Source organism: Ips typographus, linkage group LG3 (genome assembly GCF_016097725.1).
Source record: "Ips typographus isolate SLU linkage group LG3, UJ_Ityp_2.0, whole genome shotgun sequence".
Taxonomy (NCBI): Eukaryota; Metazoa; Arthropoda; class Insecta; order Coleoptera; family Curculionidae; genus Ips; species Ips typographus.
The window spans coordinates 4,962,903-4,985,170 of record NC_138424.1 but is presented as its reverse complement, the minus strand read 5'-3'; the positions used below and the strand labels follow the sequence as shown (position 1 = coordinate 4,985,170).

The window sequence follows — 22,268 nt, the reverse complement described above, 5'->3', positions numbered from 1 at the left end:
TTCAGGTTGAAGTGGTGTCCCAAGAGAGCAAGAAAATTGTATTCCGTCTGCGGGTGATTGATCCTAAAAAGCGCACGCATAAACACAAGGAGAACGAGGCTATACAGTTTGAATTTGATATGGAAACTGACAAGTATGACGCCATTGCCGCCGAAATGGTAAGTTTTACTATATACAGTATAGTATAGTATTTTTATTACCCCAGTGGACTAAAACATATGAATGCCGGAATCTAGTTACTAAATGCACGTGTATTCTTAGTTCAGTAAATCGAACACATACATCAAGTGCTACATAGTTATAAATTAAACATTTAATAGCAAATTGTTCCTATACCTATTTTTAAATAAAATATTAATTATTAAGTTAGCATGAGTATTTTTGCAAACTTTACTGGTTTTTGCTTCGGTTACTTTAGCGGACATATTTTGGAGGTATTCCTGGTTTGATGCCCCAATAATTTAAAAATTGTATTTTTGACTACCTTATGGACCTTTGTGGCTTTTGCTACATTAGAGTAGCCACATTGTTATACAACTTAGGACGAATCATTGGTGAAGTTTACGTAAAACTGGACGGATAGGAAACGTCTCAGTGTAACTGCATTGGCGGTAATCTTTATGCTAAATATAACCTGCTATTTAAGGTCATATATTAATAATCATTCCTTGAGGGTTCCTTGAAACTTAAGATAGCCATAATACTTATTATTTTTACTCTTTGAGGCTACCTTAAGTTTTAAGGAATGATTATTAACATGAATCTTAAGCCTGGTACTCATAAACGAATATTTCGTTGAATTGATTTCAACTTTTTACGAATTTCGGGATTTTTTCTTATACAATGACACATTTTTGTAAGTTATCTTATGTGACATTTATTCAATTGGTAAAATTGGTAATTAGTATGTGAATGTAAAAAACATCCAGTAAAAAAGACTTCTCAGTCATTCCTCAACCTTCATTTTTGGGAACCCTGCTGGAGCACTAATAGCAGTAACGCGTTATTAAAAAAAAAAACTAGTAACAATATTCAGGCAGACCCTCAGACTTTCAAAAAGTTTTTTTTTTGATAGAATTGTCAGAAAACGGTTATACCAATAACGTCAACACATTGTCAAACAATATAAATTTAGGTTGATTTAAGTGACAAATTTACGTCAGGACGTTCTTACAATTATGAAAAATGTTGAGCGATTTATTTAACTGCATTAACTTCCTATTCAACGTTTCGGTAAGATTGGGTAATAATTTTTAGTCCCTCCTTACAACGAACAGTGTTGATGTTCATGTTATGCTCTTTCTAAGGCAAAATCGGGGATAATCTTCGAGGAGGACGCTAAAACCGTGGCGCAGTTGTTAAAAGCACAAATCGTTCAGATCAATAAAGAACGAGAGAAACAAGAGAAACAGAACAAGGAGCAGGAAGCGTTAGCCCAACAGTTGCAGTATCAACAATTACAAAGACAGTTACAACAACAAGGTTCGTTAGTTTGAGCCGGTTTGTTTCTATTGTAACATTTTTGCGACGTTTAGTTGAGCAACAGCAGTTGAGTCAACAACAACAGCAAATGAATCAACAGCAGCAACAAATCAACCAACAGCAACAGCAACAAAATGCCCAGCAACAGGTAAGACAGTGCGTATAAAAGTTGCAGTTGATAAAAGAAAATGTTTGGCAGTATCAACAACAATATCAGCAACAACCACCCCAAAACGTAATGCAACAAGTGCCGCCCGAACAACAGCAGTATCAACAACAACAACAGCAAGAACAACAACAACAACAGTACCAGCAGCAACAACAACCCAATGTTATTCAGCAATCGGATTTGCAGCATCAGTATTCACAACAGCCTCCATCAGATAATCAGGCTCAGGTGGCACTCAACGTGGTTTTTGCTCACAAAAATATTCAATTACTGTCCAGTTTCAGGCACAGAACGTGATTTATCCACCTCCTCAAGCGGTGCCTCAACAAGGCCAGCCTCAATTGGCTGGCGATCAATCACAGATGTCGCCACCTACAGCGCAATTGCAACGTCAGACCTCGGTAGAACCGGGCGTCCAATCGCAGCCGATTGTTCACAAACAGAGCGCTCCCACTCAATTTGTTCAGCAGAATTTTATAGCTGAAGGTGTCGCCCAACATGCTGAGTTTATTCAGGTAAAAGTCGGTTAATTTGATTTTGAGTAGGTAGTAGTTTGTAGTTTGGTTATGTGGCATTCATAATGATTTCTTATAACTATTTCAAATATGTATTTTGACATCTCAGACTCAGTTATTAATAATATATTTTTTTCAAAACGGTTAAGTAGCAAGGTATAGCTTGTTCTTCTCTAGGTGGCCGGAGTTAACCAACCTCAGGTCGAACAGCACCGAATGGCCGACGGCCAAATGGATCTTCAACCACCATCGCAGGGTTACCAACCGCCTCAAAGTTTTCCGGCGCAAGCGCAGAACTTTAAGCAACCACCCACCCAAAGTTACCAACCACCTTACCAAACGATGCAAAGTTATACCAACGAGCCGCAGCAACAGTTTCACCAGCAATACCAGACCGAACAGCCACAGCAACAGTTTGTTCAGCAACAGCAACAATACCAGCAACAAAACCAATTGTAAACAAAAATAGTGTAAAAACGTGGTTTCTTGATTTTAACAAAGTGCTTTGTGCAGGTATCAGCAACAGCAGCAGCAACAACAAGTGCTGCAACAACAACAACCACCTCAACAAGTATTGCAACAACAGCCACAACAACAAGTTTTGCAACAACAGCCACAGCAGCAGGTTTTGCAGCAACCGCCACAAGTAATGCAACAACAGCAACAACCTCAGCAAGTGCTGCAACAGCAACAACAGCCGCAACAAATTCCCTATCAGCAATACAGTCAGCCGCAGCAACAGCAACAACCGGTGCAGCAGCAGTATTTGCAACAACAGCAACAAAGTGTGGATCAGCAGCAAATGTATCAGCCGCAGTACGGTCAGAACCAAATGCAGCCGATTCAACAGCAGGTGGCGCCCCAGCCTCAGCAGCAAACGCAACAGCAACAGCCGATTGGTCAGGAGTCAGTTCCCGAAATGGGACATTCGATGGGTCATCGGTAAGTACATTTAATTTGTATTGAATTAGGACTCAATTTAGTTTAAAAAAAATTGTTGGTCAAAACCTTATATTATTTTTTTACCGAAGTAAGCATTATAAAGGCATGTAAAAGCATTCTTTTCAAATAATAATTGGATTTGAAGTCAAACTTGCAACTTGTTTAAGTTGGTGAGACAGGAAATCTAGTGTTCCAGGAAATGAGTTTAATACTTACTGTTTTAAAATAATTTTAAGATTGACTGGAAGCCTAGCTAGTTATTACTTGAACAGTTATGAAAGTCTCTTCAGAAGTTAAGTCTGACATGAGAGAGTATTTCACTTTGGTTGGATGTAAAGTAAAATTGACTTAATAAAATGACTGAAATTGCTCATGCTTCAGTTTATAGCAGAAAACGTGAATATATTTTTCAGTATACGACTCTGAAAACTATCTATTTCTTGACTAATTCATAGTCGAGAAAATTTATCTTTTCCGTGCAGACGCACAAAAGAACCCATTTTTGGTGCTCTGTTTTTAATTGGTGAGTTTTCCGGTGCGCTGACAAAAACGAATTATTTCTTGCATAAAACCATTTTTTTAAGAGTCTGTTGTGTTAGATTACTATCCAATATGGAATAAAGCTAAACCAGCTAAAATCGGTTAAAACACATTGACATTTTTTGAGTGAGCTTTACATAAAATGTCATGATACGACAACTACCTGCCTGAATTTTATAACTACAATAACTATCTTGTCAAATGTCAAGGTTTTGTTAATAACATATTAAACTGATGTAAACGTTTTTCAGTGTCTGATAATGAAAAGTATCGTTCATTACACGTCCGAAAATTCCAATTCTAAAATAATGCTGTAGAAGTACAACACCAGCTTAATATATAATGTATTGTAGCCCATGCCTTAAGTTATAACCTAAAACTATAATCATTTTGTTAATCAATCAATGGCCGCATTTATTTTCAAGCTCCATGGAGCGAGCAGAGCGAATTTGACGTCACGATGACGTAATTTGGCAAAACCACAATTGGACTAACTGTCAAGTTACGTCATGTGACATCAAATTCGCTCTGCTTGCTATATGCACTGCTAATCTAAAGTGACTTCTTAACTTTGAACTCAAATTACATAATAACAGCCAAAAGAGACAGATAATCACGTAACAGTCACTTTACTTGAATTGAACTTTACAGACTTTCGGCCACCGATATTCCACCGATGAACCTCGAACAACTGCAACAAAAACTGGCGGCTCAAAGCTTGAAGGAACATAGAGCCTCAACCACTTCGCTGCCTCCGATGCCATCATTCGATCCGGTGCAACCGGAACACCGGCGTATGTCGACCGTTTCGCAATCGGCTTGTTCCGATTACACGCATCTACAGCAGCAGGTGATTGCGGAAGAGTTGGCGCAGCAATATCCGCAGGTGTGAATATATCCGATTTTTAGTGTACAGAAGCTAAAGCAACTTGGGATGAAACGTTGAATTAAACTGAAAATTAATTGTCACCAGATGCAGCAGCATATGGTCAACGAAGAACTGCTGAAACAGTCTCAGAGCATGCCTGAAGAAATCCTGTCTGAAAATGGATCTTCCAATATGTCCGTCGAGTCCGTTTTGTCTGCGGAACAGTTAGCTTTAAAGCTGGCTCAAAATCAACAGAATAGCGACGATTTGGATTTGTCAGTGTCTGAACAGGTAAGATAATTGTTTTAGAATTCATATTCAAAAGGTTTTTTCCTGTTAAATGTTTTAAAAGATTCTTTACACTGTCTAATGAAATAAAATACACAAAGTTGGTTAGGGTTGACATTTCAAATACTAAACCTAGAATACTGTTGAATCTTGAAATGGTATGACCAAGAAAAAAAAAGTTTTGATTTTGTTTTACCTCATTACATAAGCCAAAACAACACCTTTTTTTATGTGTTAAGTAATTTGTATTTCTTAAAATTTACGTTGTAGGTTGCCTATTCATGCGCATTTCGTCTTATTTATTTGGTTTTCACAAATCTGTTAAGATATAATATTTTTTTATTAGCTGAAGCTTATTACTCTTTACTCAAATTTAACTAAATTTTACTCAATTTGTCCACCTGCTGCTGCCTTAAAAAAAAACTTCAAAAAGGATCATTCATCATCGACTGGTGTCGACCCAGAACCGACCAGACGACGCTCCACTAAACGTACCTCGTTTCGGCATCGACTTATCGTGGATGCGGTCCACAAAGACGGGACGGTCGAGTGTCGGCTGGTGTCCAAACAGCAAACGATCAGTTTTAAGTTCAATCGTTTGGACACCACCGCGTCCGACATTATCGAAGGCATGACCAAGCAGGATCTGCTCAAACCAGGACAACACGATAAGCTTCTGTTGCACCTGAAGGAGGTCATGACCGAGCTGAAATTGCGGCCTGATCAAATACCTGAGTGTGCCAGGTCTGGGTCGCACGGTCGGGAGGGGCGGAAGGTAGGACGTAGGATGTTGCTATGTAGTTGGCTGATACGTAGCTCTCTATTTTAGATAGGCATTTAGTCTGATATGTAGTAAGTTGGACTTCCAGAATCTGTCAAAATGTTTAGTTTCTGATTTAGATTGCTAAAACAGTTGTTCTAAAATCCTAATTTTGTAGCTGTTTAAAACCATGATCCAGATTTGTTATTCTCATCAACGCCAGCTTTTGCCCTTCTAAATTTCAGGCATTACACTAACCCATAATTTAAAAGCAAGTAACACTTCATTCAATAAGTCCCGGGACCAACTAAGAAAAACAATTATTCTTCATGAAATTCGTCTTTATTCATCAATATAGTTCCCTTCTAGAGTGATACAATCATTCCAACTTTTCTATACCATGTTTATAGAACGATTTTTCCTTGGCCTCAAAATACGCTTCAGTTTCAGCGATGACTTCCTCATTTGATTGATATTTCTTTCCCTGGAGCATTTTTTTGAGGTCTGAAAACAGCCAGTAGTCGCTGGGGGCCAGGTCTGGACTGTACGGTGGGTGGGGAAGCAATTCGAAACCCAATTCGTTGAATTTGACCTTCGTTTTTATGGACTTGTGACACGGTGCATTGTCTTGATGAAAGAGAATCTTTTTCTTCTTCATATGGGGCCGTTTTAGTGCGATTTCATCCTTCAATCGGTCCAATAATGCACAATAATAGTCGCTGTTGATTGTTTTTCCCTTTTCCAAATAGTCAATGAACAATATACCGTGTGTACCTCAGAATACAGAGGTCATAACCTTGCCAGCCGATTGTTGCGTTTTTGGTCGCTTTGGACGGCTTTCGCCGGGTCCAGTCCACTCAGATGACTGCCGTTTTAATTCAGGTGTGTAGTGGTGGATCCAGGTTTCGTCCATGGTCACATCTCGACGCAAAAAATCCTTTTTATTACGGTTAAACAGCTCCAAACAGCGCTCTGAATCATCAATTCGTTGTTGTTTTTGGTCAATAGTGAGCACTCGCGGCACCCATTTCGAAAGCAGCTTTCGCATACCAAAATGTTCATGCAAAATTGTTAACACACTACCTTCTGATATCTTTGAGGCCTCAGCTATCTCACTCACTTTCAGTTTACGATCAGACAATATCATTTTGTGGATTTTTTTGATGTTTTCTGGAACAACAGCCGAATTTGGGCGTCCAGACCGTTCAGCGTCATTTGTGTCTGTACGACCGCGTTTAAAATCAGCAAACCAACTACAAATCGTTGTTTTCGATGGAGAAGAGTCTCCGTAACATTTTTCAAGCCATTGTTCTGTTTGGACGGTGTTTTTTCCCATCAGGAAACAGTGTTTAATCAGCACACGAAAATCACTTTTTTTCATGTTTTAAAAAAACTCAAAAGTTGTTCACTTTAAAAAAATCTCACAAACAAAATATTGGAGGGAATGAGCTCAGGATTTGACAGCTGTCGTTTGAAAGATGGCACTTCAAGGGAAAAATATAAAAATGCGATTTGTAGTGCCACCTGTGGGTTAGTCCCGGGACTTATTGAATGATGTGTTAGTATTATTATTTATTTGCTTTTTGATTAAGGTCCGGCTTAGATTTCCCGCTCATTCTTTTTCTTACTGTTACTCTCGTGTATAGTTAGGAAGCGCTTCTTAGTGTCCAATTATCAAATATCGATTTTATTACTAACTGGTTTTTATCATTTCTCTTTATGCTGCAAATATTAAGGTTAGACATGGTTCGCTTACGAGGCAGTCGACTAAAAAGACACACAGGCGACACAGATCTGTAAGTATACGCGTTAAGTAGGAGGATGTTAGTTGTGCTAAATAATTAATTTGATTATTACATTTTTTCAAAAGCGTATTTTAAAAATAAGTTATCTATTACGAACCCCACGATACTGAACTGATAATATTACAGTACTATGAGTTTTACTTAACTTGACTAACTTACCTGTTAGATTATTCTGATTTCCTGTTTACTAGGTACCACTTGTTGTTGTGGTACCGGCAGGTGTTCAAGGTACTGATGTAGTTATCAAGATTCTTTCAAAAGAAAAAAGAAGGAATAAAAAGTAATTTACATGCTAAAACTACATAAGGAGTGTCCTTTGATTAGGGGAAAAAGACTATTTGTGCATTTTTGTGTTTGCCAATAAAGCAAAGACAATTTTGAAAAAGGCAGTTGTTTGTCTACATTGAACTTAGAATTTAAAATAATAACTGAGTAACTGAAGTATTGATCAAATACTTATTATTACGTTTTTATTAGATCGTCATAAATTTAATTCCAAATGAAATCATCAGAGGTCTCCTATGATTTATTTTTCTTCATATACAAGAAGGCTAAGCAAAAAAATATAAATTGTATTATTGCTGCTATTTTGGTAATTCTGTATCAAATCTGTATTAAAAAAGTCGAAAGCAGTCACGTGATCCGTTCAGCATCCGATTTGAAAGTTTCAAAGTCAAATATCTGAAGAATGTAAATAATGGTCAAAACAGTTCAAATACAAATTTCGTAACCCTTTGTGTTAAAAATGTTAAATTATAACCTAAAAATGTATAAGTTTCATGTTAATTACTTAAGGTATTAAGTTAGTAAAATAATTTAGAGATAAGAATTTAGAAAAATATTGTTCACGTTCAGCTGGACTCGAACCAACAACTTAAGCTTTTTCGGAATAATATTCTACCTATGACTGAGTTATCCTACCTATTTCACATTGGTTTGCTCGGCTTATCGGTAACTAGGTTTAGTCTGATTTTTAGGTGTTAGTTGGTATATGAAGCTTGTCTTCAATATGTTGACCTCTTCAGTGATAAGTGTCTTTGCCTATGCAGAATAACAATTTTTCCTAATTTTTAATAAACAGCTCTATTTGAATTACCTTGAGAAATTAAGTTTAAAATGGAAAAAAAATCTATTGGTTATAAATTAAAATTGAAAACAGTTTTAAATTTCAAGCTGAAATTTTGTTGAAGAACTCAAGAAAGGTGGGCTTTAAACAAACGTTCACTTTTAAGATTCGAACATCGTTTTTAAATGAAAATCTAAAAGAATAAATTTCCATTCATTCTTATAAATAGTGCATTATCTTGCACAGCTCAGATAAAGACATAAATAAAGACTCTCAAATCATATGTCAAATATTGTTTGTTATTGTGTGAGGATAAACATTTTCACCCTTGCTCGACAGGGAAAATACTCTTTGAAAGCTTGTTTGACCAAACTGTTTCATTTTTTATTACCATTTTAGCAATATGAGGTCGTAATTAACATTTTTTTTATGATTTAAATATAACATTTTACTTCATGATGTAATTAATGTTATAACAGCTAAAAACTGTTTTTGTATGCATATACCCTGAAATATAGTGCTCTCGTACGAATAAACGAAAGAGAAATATATATTTTTTTTGTGGGATAGAACCAGATAATCAACATCAATAGTCAAAAATATTTGTAATACACATTAAACTAGACAAATCCAGCAAATTAAACCTGACGATTCATAACCTATAGCAATAATAACATTTTCCAGAGGGATGAAACAAGCAGCCAAATTATGAACACAAAAATGGAGGGAAACAACTTCAATGACTTGCAAGCTATCAAAACCACTTTAGCAGACACTATTTATCAGAACATGAGGTATTTACTCAATCACTAAAAGCAATCCCCGCAATTTCGTTTTTTTTTTTTAATTAGGTGTAGGGAAAGCCTTAATTCCAGTGGAACAGTGTCACGAAAAACCAGCACTGCCTCTGAATACACCCCGGAACATACTTTCATAACCAACAACAAACCAACGCACGGTTTACTGCAACAAACCACCGTCAGCTACTCCAATGATAGTTGCCTGGTGGCACCTCAGGAAGTTCCAACAAACGTAAAAATAAAACTTACTTTATTTGGGTTTTATAATAATTAAACGCTACTTCAGGCTCAGAGCGGGGTACCGCAACATCAAGAAGTGGAAATACGCGACAATCTTAAAACTGACACTCTCGATCACGCGGACGCTTTTAAAACTGAACTGGAAGACAGTTTAAAGCAAACTGAGGCTCCAGCTTTGCTTCCCGGCCAGAAAGTAAACGTCAAAGTGTTTGTTATGAGTGTGGGCAACGACGCTGCAAGTCGAAGTGAGGGTAAAGAAGAGACGGTTCCAGCCGGAGGCCAAAGTGGCGGGTCCCAGGCCGAGGAAAGCGTGGAAGGTTCTCAAGCTACGGAAGCAAAGTACCAAACTGTAAAGAACGTATCGCTATCACCTCAAAGAAAAATCTCCAGGTTTTTAGTTAGTCCCGTTTTAAGTGGCCAGTTGGACTTGCCTCAGGACAAACCCGCGGACTCTGATGTCAGCGAACAGAAAGTGATAAGTGGTAAGTTAGTTATGTCACATTTATAATGGAAAATTCTCAGAATTATGTTTAGAACAAATTCGTTGGCCAAACTGGACAAATTATGAATCGAGCCAAATAAAAACATATAAAAATAGCTGTAACTCTAAATTACTATTAATTAGCGAAATATTATAAAAAGTGTTTGAAAATGTTTACCGTCTTGCTCCATGCATAAATTAACTTTTTTCAAAAATTTTAAATGTCAAGCATTGATTCTCTGCACAAAGTCATCTTGTGTTGCATACTGTTTTGGTTTAAGAGCGCCTTAAAGGAAAAAGTCTAGAGGCGTTAAAGCGTATGATTTTGCTGGTCAATTTACAGGTGCATCTGATTGATGCAAAATACAAAACTACTTAGAACAAGTCTTTGAATTATTGTCGATTGACAGGTTTATAGCGAAACTACAAATCTTCGTTGCTTACGTCTGTGTTTTCTGATAAGAATATGATGTTTACTATGTTTGAATGTTGTTGGTACAAAATCGTATTATATCGTTGATCGTTTTAGTAGTGTGAGACAAAAAACTTTAATACTTTGATTTATCAAGAACCAGTTCTAAATCAACCCTTGGAAGCGGTCGCACCACCTCCCAGTAACGTGGTTCCACAAATCTTGGAGCAACAAGCTTGTCCCCAACCTTTGGTACAACCACCAGCCGTAGTTCAACCGCCGAATCTCGAAACCGCCACGCCTTTGATTCAAACGTTTCCTCCTCAAGAGCCGCCGACAAATTCAAACGTTCCTACAACAACAAGCGCAATACCAACCAGGAAAACTTCAGCCCCTCTTGAAAGTACCAGGTTGGACGTGGAAAAGCCGATGGAGCAGCGAATCAGCGTTTGCAGTCTGAAAGAAGAGTCCTCAAGAAATGAAACTGGTGAGCTTGTTGCAAGTATTACTTAGTCATAAATAATTAACTTGTTTACTTCGAAAAGGTCAAGTTTGCGGCCCTGAGCTAATCAACACGATCGAACAGTTAAAAATAAGTTTAGATAATTTGAAGAACAGCAGTCACCCTAAAAAGGAAGAAGAACCTAAAAAAGTTCTGAGCAATATGGAGGTGAGTGTGAGTTGATGTTAAGTTGACTTAAGCTTTAATTGATGCGCGTAAAGGTGTCTGCAACAAAGTCAGTGGTAACACAACCGCAGCAGCCTGGGTTCACTGCAACCCCTCAAACTCCAGCCCCTAATCAGCAGCAGCAACAGCCTCAGTTTATTCCACAACCAGCCGCCGCAGTGCAACCCGTTCCTCCGCCAACTACAATAGGCCAGCAGCCTCAGCCTATGGTAGTTAATCAACAGACCCCGCCCATTCTGACGGAGACCAATCAAATGTTGCCGCCCGTATGTCAGCCTCAGTACGTGGCTCCGCCTGCTCAGGCACAGTTTGCCCCACAGCCTGCCCCACCCATCCAGCCAGTGGCTCAAGTGGCACAAACGGTTGATCCAATTGGTGTGCCGGTGCACAATCAAGCTCCTCAACAGGGATTTGTTTCTATGGGTAATGTGAACGGTCAGTACGTCCAGCCTGGGCATCAGGTGAGTTTTTTTTTCATCTGCAAATATTGCAGATTTGATGATTGTTATTAAGTGAATTATATTAATATTTTGTTGGTGTTAATTTTGCATCTGACGAAAAAGATTATCACACTTTAACAACTTTAGTCAACTGTCAGGATGGAAACAAGTTTACAAAAACGTTGGCAAACGATATAAATTCTTTTTCGGTATCTAAGAGGTCAACACGCATTTTGCCATGCATTCAGCCGCGGTTTGCTTTGTCACATCAATTGAATTAACGAAATATTTATCTTACAAGGTGTCTCAGAACATTATTAACCCTGATTATTTTTAAGCAGATTAATACACAACTTTACTTCTATTTAAACCAACTTTGTATCTTCAATAGCTTTATTTCAATATCCCCATACAGGGAATTTTACATATTTTGGAAAAGTCCCTGTAACTTCATTATTATGAGAGTCTGGTAAAAATAACAGAATTTTTACATTATCAAAGGACTTTTTTACGTAGATTGCGATTCTGTTAATACCACTTTTATAAATTTACTCTTTTTGCGGACTATCTCAGTTTTTTCTTGTTATGGAGCTTTTTAGAGAAATAAGGGACAATTCAAAAAAAATTATATAGTTATATCCTAGAATAGGTATTTACATAATTACTAAACCAAAACTCTATTGTACAGATGCAATATTAACTTCGTGGTGTGTTCTGTAAACACTTACTATTTTATAGAGCACAACCAAATTGTAATCCTTTATCTCATATGATCAGATACCTTAACGACTTAACTAGCTAAACTTAACCTAGCCAATGTAGGGAAACGTACATTAGAGTTATTGCACCCTCGCACTTAAGCCAAACTTGTGTAGTTGAGACTGTGAGTTTTTTCACTCATTCTGTCAGATTTACAACCTAAGTTTGGTTTAAAATATGAACGAAAAAGTTATTTTTAACAGATCATCATCAACTCATAAAACGAGCTTACAAACCTTGTCACAAAAGTCGAAATTTGTCAGTTACAACAAAACAAAAAAAAATAGCGAATTTCTGTTGCACCAATCAAAAAGATTCTGTCTCGGCATCACACGGACCTTAAAAAAATACCCCGGCGACGCCTTTTATATTTTTTAAATTTCTTATTGGTTTTGGGATTTTCCTTATAAAAACAAGCAAGCAAATTAAGCCACCCTGTTTATCATTTTAAACTGGACACTTATGGCATATTTCTAAAAGTGTTTTGTTTAATATAGCCAAATATAACGGCCCAAGTACCTCAAATGACGTATCAAACTACCTCAAACATACCCATGGCAACGGTACCACAACAGTCTGTAATTTCACCGCAACAATCCTTGATGATGCCCACGCAAGTCCCCACAAATCAACCTAGTGAAGTAATCTATCAGCCGTCACAAGTAATTACTTGCAATCAATTGGATAGAAGCTAAAAGTACAAGTGAAACTTATATTTAGGTGTATGCTCAACCGCAACCGATAGCGCCTTCAGGTTCGGTACAAAATCTAGCTACAGCTTCCCAGCCGCATTCTCACTCGTTTCAGTCTTCGATGTCAGTGGAAGAAAACCTGCAAGGATATGGCAAAAAGGTTGCCCCCGATTTGAAGCACGTACTCGAAAGGTAAGGGGACGTGGTTGCGGTGACTTAGGGTTGTTAATTGGTGGTTTATTAGCGGATCGAACAGGAACAGCCAAGCCTCGACCCCGCAACAGGAGGTCGTGTACGACCTTAACTTTTCTAGGAATCTACAACATCAATTGGCTAATATGGGACCTGGGGCTCCTGGACATTTTGTACCGCCAACCACGGTATGTTGACACTTGTTTAGTAACATATTTTAACTGCTTAAATTGGCTTCATTGTAACTAGTTTGCTACTTATTTGCTTTTTAGACACCTTCCAGTCCTCATACTGTAGTGAATTCGTTGGACTTTCCGCCAGAAAGCCACGCGCAAACTGCTCCCGGTTTTAATAAGGTTTTTTCTACAAACTGATTTATTTTACTTGTTTTAACGAATAATTGGAAAATTGCAGCTTCGCGTAGAGTCTGGTAGCGCCCCTGCAAGCGGTGCCGCTTCCTCCGAGTTGCTGTCCCCCGTTATAGAGATAGAACAGCCAAATTTCAACACTCAATACACCCCTGTAGCGTCGGAGACAAAAATTCGAGATTTGAGCGGTCTGAGCGATCAATTGAAACGAATCAACGAGAAACCACCTGTAATAATCCACTCCTACAAATGAACATAAAAATCTTATTTAACCGTACATTTGTAGGTTTTATTGGAGAATCAAACCATAGAGAATAAAACTGCGGAAGTGATCGAGGAGGCAAAGCGTGACATGAAGTTAGAATTGGAGAAACTACACGAGACAGGAGCTAGCGTCAGTCAGGTATGTTTTATTGATTGTGTTTTTGATTTTTCAACTTTGCCAAGAAAGTCGTTTGTATTAAACTGATCATGTGACTACGTTTTCTTTTGTCAAAAGCTGAAGCTTTTCTTAGTTTTCCTTTTTACCAATACATGGAGATAATATTTTGATTTAAATGTTTTGGTATATTTCTGAAAATCTGCGAATTTGACGTTTCTCTAGATCGACTTAGTGGGCCTGTTTGCATAGATAATTCCTAACTGGTGTTCAACAGGAAACCAAAGAAATGTTTGCTTTTATTGGATGAATGCTCACGTGATTCTGGCATCTCCTGACCAATTCTGACATATTTCTGTGACGTTTGTTAGGGTTTTCTGTGCGAACAAACCTACTATCGTTTTTGGTAAACTCCTCGATAAAAATTTAATGACATTTTGGCAAAACTAATGTATAGGGAGTGAATGAAGTGCATTTTTGGTTAAACTATAGAATTAACATGGCAAGCCTGCCATAAATTCATTCAAGCAATTGCTTGGTATTGTAGGAAATGTTTTGACGTTAATAACACCAGTTTGAAGTTGGAACAGCTATTACAAAAAAACAAATCGAATTATTCAATTTCCTTTCCTGTGATTTATAGGGTTTTTAAACAATCTACTGAGATTTTTTTATTGTGTTCTACCTAGTGCATTTTTTCGACTAAAAGTTTAATATCAGTAAACTATAGCGCGTTTTACTTTTATAATTTCTAATTAGTGTCTCACTTTGATTCGCAGTTCAAACGGCGCGTCAGCCTTTTTATCAAAGATCAAAAGTTAAAATTGTTGCGCGTAAGTAAAAAGCCATTTTGCTTTTTACCCCTATCCTGTTGGGCTAGTAGGTACTGATTTAATAGTAATGCTTAGTTATTTCCTTTATTAATTTTTTTTAAATAATAGTTTCAATATGATTCTCAAAGTAAGTTTACATTTGGCAGTTGTTCAAGCTTGTCACCTCATTGTACTGTTATCAATCTCATTTGTCTCAGTGGTTTTTGAGGAAAACACTGAAAGCAGAACATTATCACTAACTTTGTTGTTTCATAAGGTTATACATTTGGTCAGGTCATATACCGGGTGACCCATTAAGACTGTTCCTCGGCCATATCTCAGAAACCGTACGTCGTATGACTTTGGAGTTACAAAAATTACTGGGTAAATTGGCCATGAAGAGGAGCTGGAAAATATTTGAAAAATTGCATTTTCGATAAATTTTGCATAACAAACTATTATGTTTTTGTTGACAGTTTTAAAGAGAACCAATTTATCTAGCATTTTCGTAAAACTTTAAAATTTTAGTTATTTCAAAAAGAAAGATGGTGCTTTGTTTTTGTAATAACCTGCTTTAACTTCTTAAGAGTTTGAAGGATTTTAACAAATTTGGTTTCGTTGAAAATAGCATTGATTGGACAATAAGAATCAACCAAAATATAGTTCATTTAGTTGAATCCTTTGCCGCCAGTGGGTTAGTTTTGACACCATGACAGAAATTCCAAAAAAAATCAAAAGGAATGATATGACTTTTTCTGTATGAAAAAGTAGCCAAATAACTTCCAAATAGGCCAATAAAAACCGTTTTTCAAAATCTTGTTTCTAAACTAAAATATTTGGAAAATTAAATGAATGGAATTTTGAAGGCCAATCATCCATTAATCTGAATTTCCCAATATTTGAGGTAAGGAAAGAGATTTTAAAAAACGGTTTTTCACTAGCTTATTTGGATGTTACTTGGGTCCTTTTTCATAAAGAAAAAGTCATATCATTCCGTTTGATTTTTTGATTTATTTGGAATTTGGGTCAAGGTATCAAAACTAGCCCCCTGGCGGAGTAAAATTCAACTATATTATGGTTGATCTTCGTTTGAGTTAAAATTGGTCAAACCTTTAAGAGGTTAAAGTGGGTTATTACAAAAACAATTGAACACCCCCCACAAACTTTGTTTTTGAAATAACTGAAATTTTTGTTTTACGAAAATGCTAGATAAACTGGTTCTCTTTAAAAATGTGAACAAAAACTTTGTAGTTTGTTATGCAAAATTTTGGAGAACGATTTTTAGAAAATGCAATTTTCAAATTTAAGATGGCAGTTGGCACCTCTCGTGGTCATTTTTAGAACTTGAAAATATTTTCCAGCGATTCTTCATGGCCAGTTTGCCCGGTAATTTTTTTTACCCCATAGTCATACGACTAACGGTTTCCGAGATATGGCCGAGGAACAGTTTTATTGGGTCACCAGGTACAAAAAAAATAATGTAGATAGAAACATAGTTTAACCAAGTAGTACAGTGTTAATAATCATTATATTTTAAAAATCAAAGTTATTTCTAGTGCTTGTCATAACGTCGCTAAGAGACTAGACGAATATTTTAAATCGTTTTCTTGTTCTGCAAACCTGAACAGGGTGATAATGTTATTACACCGTAATGTGTCGAGTTTCGCAAATGTCTATTTTATAAAAGAAATATTGAAAGTTTAGAGTTTTCTGTCTACAGTATAATAAAAAAAACATCAATTCTAAAAATAGCCATTCTCAAATGATTTTCTCTTAAAAATAATCAATGTAATGCAAATTTTAATGGATTCGACTGGCTTTATGACAATGGTTGCGTAGAAAAACATACTGCGGTCAGTCAAACCAAAGTGAGAACTTGTGACTCGATTTTTCTGATGTAATGCAACGAATTTACTAAAGCTGAAAATTGGTATGCAGCTTTTATATTGCATATAAATAACAGTTGTATTGGTCGGTTGGTTGGTAACAGTGCGGTATAGCTGGTCAGTCAGCAAAAAAAGAAATAAAATGATGGCTATGAACACTTACAAGTTTTAAGATTTAAGTTACGTTTGAAATTACGAATTTTTGTTGTTAATTTTAGAATAAACGGATCATTAAAGTAAATTTAAAAAAAAAAAATGAGGAAGGCAATTAGATAACACCAAAATTGACAACATGTCGAAATACGGTTTTTGCCATTAATCTTTTTTCAAAATCGGGAAATGGTGTTTTCCTGTCGAAACACACTAAATCCGGACACCCTGTACATAAAGTCAATCCCATGGCTAGCGGCAGTGGCGAAATAATTGTCGTTCCTTGTCTATGGGTTGTGAACTGAGCGAAACAAAATTTTGACGTCATATTAAGTATCAAGAAAAGTAAGTAAGTCTGAGATCAGTAAAGCTATTACTGTTCATGATGCTTACACTATTTTTTGTACGACTTCAACAAAACCATCCTAATTATTAAATAAAATGAAAATATTTTAACAAATTTCCTTGAATCCTGTAAGTAGTGTAGGTCCGCAACGCCATTTAAAATTTAAGTTTTTCTGAATTTTTTCTTGAATTTCAGTTTATCGATTTAGTTATTATTTTGTGTGAGTTGTATTTGTGTTTTTGATATCTTCGGTAACCAAAAATGACCAGTGACGTCACCAATTATTGTGTCACTGCCACTTTGGCTGGGATGGAGAGTACCTTGATACATTTTGCAAATTTGGCATGTCAGATCCAAAATCATCAAAAGTAATCCGGCAACATCGCGGCTTAGCTTAGCAGAAATGTTCTGTTTTTCTAGAACCCGATTGAGTTTGCAGGGTTTTTCTTTCCGTATTTTTTTGAAATGCAATGGACAGTTGTAAAACTTCCATTCTCGAAGTACTAATTTTGGCATACTACTGTACTGACACATAACATGTTCACCCTGTACAGAACACGCAATTTGCTCATTAAGCCAATTCATATCAGTGTCTTCCCTGTGTTAACAGACTTTACAGGAACCAGCCTCAGACACAAACGCACCGGAACGTCGAATCTCTCGCTTCAAAGTGAGCGTGGTAACCGAACCCGATCGCAGTAAACTTACCCCGCCTGTCGTGGAAACGAAACCGCACTTTCCCGAACCGAACAGAAGGGAGAGGGACGATTCGTGCGGCAGTAGCAGCGGCGATCCTCAGTCGTCCAATCAGAGTAAAGTGGGTGTGAGTTCAGTGGCTGGCACGCCTCACTCGAGTGCCCCTCCGCTTATGAAACCCCACCCTGCGGGCGTGGCTCAAGGAACTACCGGTCAGGACTTTACCACCGTGATTAATACCACGTTTGATTCGTTGAAGACGACACTAGTCAAATCGTTGCCTAATACAGGGGAAGAGTTACCTGAAGAAGAAATCTCTCAAGTTAGGGTAAGTGAAACTTGATTTATATTGATTTGTAAATATGTAGGATTCTGTTGGTTTTATTTGATCATTAAGTAAGCGAATTAGCACATGCAGTAGTAGTATCAAGACGATACGCAGTGGATCGAGTCAATGTATTATGCAAAATTCCTAATTTGATATAATTTTGATTTTAAAGTGACGTCACTGCGTTCAACGGGCTAAAAGTCAGAAAATTTAAATGGAACACCTTGTATTATTCACACCAGTCGATTCGGCTTTTCAAGAGCTACACGGTGACCCAAGCATTGCAATATAAAATATTTTTAGTTCCTGAGACATTGGAGATCAAAGTTGCACTAAACTTTTTGGAAAAAAGTGCTTCTAACGTGACGTCAGTGCGTTCAACGGGCCAAAAGTCCGGAAATTCAATTGAGACACACTGTATATTTCTACATCATTCGATTCGGCTTTTCAAGAGCTACGAGTGCATAGTGTCCCAAACATTACAATACAAAGTGTTTACAGTTTTCAAGATATTTTAGGATATAGTGGCACTAAACTTTCTGGAAAGTGCTTGTAAAGTGATGTCACTGTGTTCACCGGACCAAAAATCAGGAAATTCAAATGGGACATTCTGTACATTATTACCAGTCGATCGGTTATTGCAAATGAGACACTTTGTATATTTTTATATCAGTCGATTCAGCTAGTCACGATGACCCAAATATTGCAAGACAAAATGTTTTCAAGATATTTGAGTTATTGCGTTCACCCTGCCAAAAATCAGGAAATTAAAATGGGCCACTCAGTATATTTTTATACCAGTCGATCCAGCTTGTCAAGAGTTACATGGTGACCCAAACATTGCACTACAAAATGTTTACAATTTTCAAGATATTTGAGGTTAAATTTGCACAAAACTTTCTGAAAAAAATGCCTGAAAAGTGACGTCACTGCGTTGATCAAGCCAGAAGTCAGGAAATTCAAATGGAACACCCTGTCTATTTCTAAACTAGCCGATTCAGCTTGTCAAGAGCTACACAGTGACCCAAACATCGCTATGCAAAATGTAGCTGTACTCCTGTACTCCTGTATCCTGTTACAATATCTAATTATTTATATCTTTAACCGGAAATATCTCGATAACTGTTACGCTTAGGTGGAATATAAAATACACTTAAAATTCGATATAAAATCCAAACATAAAAAATAGGTTATTTAAAAAAAAAAGTTTACATTTGTTACTTATTTTTGGGACACTTTGTATACATAAAGGAAAACCGTAACCAAAAATCAAAATTGGCGTGTTGTGTTTTTCCAAACCATCAAACCCCTGAATTTTAAATAAAAAAATATGTTCTAGCTACGCAACGTCATTTAAATAATAAGAAAGAGAAATACAGGGTGATTCACGGTTATGGTATATTAGAAGTATCTAGAGAACGACTCTAGATTTCTGGCCTGAAGCCTGGGTTGAGTTCAAACTCTGTTTTCAAAATATTTTGGACTTTGCGGTGTTGCCAGATCAGTGCAAAAATGACACCAACTTTTGATTTTTCAAATAGAACACCCTGTTTCTTATATCAACATTTTTGAATTTCTTTTAAGAAGGCTAGTAATTAATGTTAATACTTCCTTATATCTATCCTGCACCGTTTCTAAGATATTTCATAAAAATGGGGGATTTGTCAGCAAAACGGTACCCCAAACATTAATTGAATTTTTAAGTCCTGAAAGGTTTGATGATGTGACATTTTGTTCTCAGTTAGACAATACTACATGATTGAAAAGCCCAGAGACAGAAAATCGAAAAAACCTAGAGGGTGGTCAATATTTGAGTGCTGATGATGGTCTAAAGTGCCGAAACCGGTTCACAAAGGATCAATAAACATTTGCACGTAGCATACGCTTTTTACTGAACCACACTGTGTTTTTCACCGTTGGCTTTACCCGCTAATCTAATAGTTTTAAAATAGCAGCGAATTCATACTTTCATATACCTCGATCCACTGTGCGACACTGTGGCGTTTAAAAAACTAAAATTTTAAATAAAACCAACTACTTAATTAGTTTTGTGTGTTGTTAATGTGTTTGCTTAATTTTGTGTTTTTCTCTGTACGTAAACAAGTAGATTCGCTCATTTTCACAGCAGCAACTCATATTGCTCTAATTTAGTTTTGTGTTATAATTATTTACGGAGTTGTGAGCAGTTTTTGGAAATCACTTTCAATCTAAACAGGTTTTGAGCTAGTCACAACTCTGTTTTTTTTTTTGTATGTGTTTGTAGCGTTTTAGCCCCGCAACAGCTCGCAAACCTAAAATATCTCTTCAAATGCCACACAACTTAGACTCCACCACCTCGCTCATGAAAAAATCATTAAGCTATGTAGATTTGAAAAAGGAAATCGAAACCATTATGCCAATCTCTAAAAGTGAAGAGGAAAACGTACGTCGGGCTTGTTTTATGGGACGGCGCAAATCAAAGTCGTTCCGCCAGTTTCCCAAGATAGTGGTGATACCTCCCGATGGGGATTTAACCACAAGCATGCCCGACATTCACAAAACATTGAAAAAGGAGACAAAACCGAATAATTTGAACCTGGTTCTCAACAATGTATGGGACAAAAATATGTCTTGTCCGGACCTGGCCGACTCGACTTTATTTAAAACTCCTGATCCGAACGATTTTAATGGTGCGTCACCTTTAGAAAGTCAAATGCGTCAGCGAAGAACCAACAGCCCCGCAGTCTTGGAAACTCAGATGGGTTATAAAAAAATTAGAAAAAGACGCATAGGAATAGCCACTGAAGTGGTAAAAAGAAATTGGAAAGCAAAACAGTCAAAGTCGATGCATAATCTGCTCAAAGACGTGCCAAAAATTAGGGTTAAGGAACAAACCTATCACACTATACACGCTTCGGATCAGTTCTTTAGGACTGCGACTCCCAATCACATATACAGCTCGGCAGAAAATTTACTCAGACGTACTGACAGCTCACAAGTTAAATTCAATTCCGCGTGTTACCGTAGCAGTCCTCACTGTTGTGATCACAACAATCCCTGGTGGGACTCGCATGTGACAGCCACCACATGTTGTGATCACGTGTTAATGCGTAACCATCCGTCTGCGTGTTCATTGGCGAGGTGGGCGTGTCCACGATATGTTGATCCGTTGCCTGTACCCAAAAAAGCAGTTCCCATACAGGTGTATCTGGAAACTTATTTTGACAGTGAAACGGTAAGAGTCAAAGCGGCTAAAACGGGTTTAACTATATGTATAGAGGGCTGCTGAACCTACTTTTTCTCCCCTTATCCACTAGGGGCGTGTCGTAAACTGCTTTAGTGTCTGGCATGTTGGTTTTGATCACTAATACTTTCACTTATTCATTTATTCACTTAAGCATGCGCTGTGGTGTTTGGTAACCTATCTTTAAGGTGGCAGAAAATTAAAAAGTTTAATGTAAATTCAGGAAGAGACTTTCGAAGAAATGCTGAACAGACAGAAAGCGGAATTAAATGCGTTAATGGAAGCGCACCGGAGACAACAACTAGAGTATATGGGCAAATATAAGAGACAAAAGGATCGGGGCGACACCTAGTTAACGTACGGGGGCGATTCAATGAAAAGGTGATTAACGTAACATTATGATTGATGTCAACCAGGCTGACGTTCTGTTTTTTTTTACACGCGATGACAGTTCGTAGGCGCTACCAAGTTGATTACTACATTGGAAAAATTGTGAGAATGAAGGCTGTATAATCATAATTATTGTTTATATTGTATGATATTTCATTTGAAAAGTCTAGTTTATTAATTATATTTGGTAATAATTTATTTTTAATATCCTGTTATTCTAGTTTATTGTTTATCATAATGAATAAGAGGAACGAGCAGTAAATCTTATAGGCGCATGAATGTGTTTTATTAGGTATGAGATAATCCCGTAACAAACAAAATTTGGTATCTCTTCTGTAAAGTTTAGTTTAAGGTATGTTTTTGTATGTTGCATACTTAAAAAATGATAGTAAAGTAGTATGAAGAAATGAAAAATAAATACAGGATGGTGGTACATATTTAAGTAGGTATACACTAACCAACATTTGCACTGTCAAACTTTAAGGTAAGCTTATTGAAGTGTGGTTTAGACTGTGACAACACAGGTGAAAAAAGTATCAGTTAATCAAACT

General features: G+C 36.9%; 1 protein-coding gene across 14 annotated transcripts in view; it reads left to right on the top strand.

Annotated features, from left to right (window-relative positions):
• Nucleotides 1–21,992, top strand: part of LOC145726911 (uncharacterized) — a 43,051-nt gene extending 21,059 nt beyond the window's left edge. For 6 of the 14 annotated variants that reach the window (XM_081976202.1, XM_081976197.1, XM_081976194.1 and 3 more), the window contains 28 exons: nt 6–158; nt 1,308–1,482; nt 1,536–1,630; nt 1,682–1,879; nt 1,930–2,166; nt 2,344–2,621; nt 2,680–3,108; nt 4,300–4,534; nt 4,622–4,807; nt 5,238–5,579; nt 7,301–7,360; nt 9,120–9,229; nt 9,287–9,467; nt 9,522–9,957; nt 10,526–10,855; nt 10,914–11,038; nt 11,092–11,517; nt 12,753–12,917; nt 12,976–13,139; nt 13,192–13,327; nt 13,412–13,495; nt 13,554–13,736; nt 13,794–13,910; nt 14,666–14,719; nt 17,691–18,104; nt 20,368–21,318; nt 21,551–21,708; nt 21,779–21,992. In XM_081976202.1, the coding sequence (XP_081832328.1) occupies nt 6–158; nt 1,308–1,482; nt 1,536–1,630; nt 1,682–1,879; nt 1,930–2,166; nt 2,344–2,621; nt 2,680–3,108; nt 4,300–4,534; nt 4,622–4,807; nt 5,238–5,579; nt 7,301–7,360; nt 9,120–9,229; nt 9,287–9,467; nt 9,522–9,957; nt 10,526–10,855; nt 10,914–11,038; nt 11,092–11,517; nt 12,753–12,917; nt 12,976–13,139; nt 13,192–13,327; nt 13,412–13,495; nt 13,554–13,736; nt 13,794–13,910; nt 14,666–14,719; nt 17,691–18,104; nt 20,368–21,318; nt 21,551–21,679 (6,393 nt within the window). In that variant the 3' untranslated portion in view covers nt 21,680–21,708; nt 21,779–21,992. The remainder of the gene's footprint in view (nt 1–5; nt 159–1,307; nt 1,483–1,535; nt 1,631–1,681; nt 1,880–1,929; nt 2,167–2,343; nt 2,622–2,679; nt 3,109–4,299; nt 4,535–4,621; nt 4,808–5,237; nt 5,580–7,300; nt 7,361–9,119; nt 9,230–9,286; nt 9,468–9,521; nt 9,958–10,525; nt 10,856–10,913; nt 11,039–11,091; nt 11,518–12,752; nt 12,918–12,975; nt 13,140–13,191; nt 13,328–13,411; nt 13,496–13,553; nt 13,737–13,793; nt 13,911–14,665; nt 14,720–17,690; nt 18,105–20,367; nt 21,319–21,550; nt 21,709–21,778) is intronic. The other 8 variants (XM_081976209.1, XM_081976200.1, XM_081976199.1 and 5 more) reach the window with 7 other exon arrangements.
• The last annotated feature ends 276 nt before the right edge of the window (nt 21,993–22,268 follow it).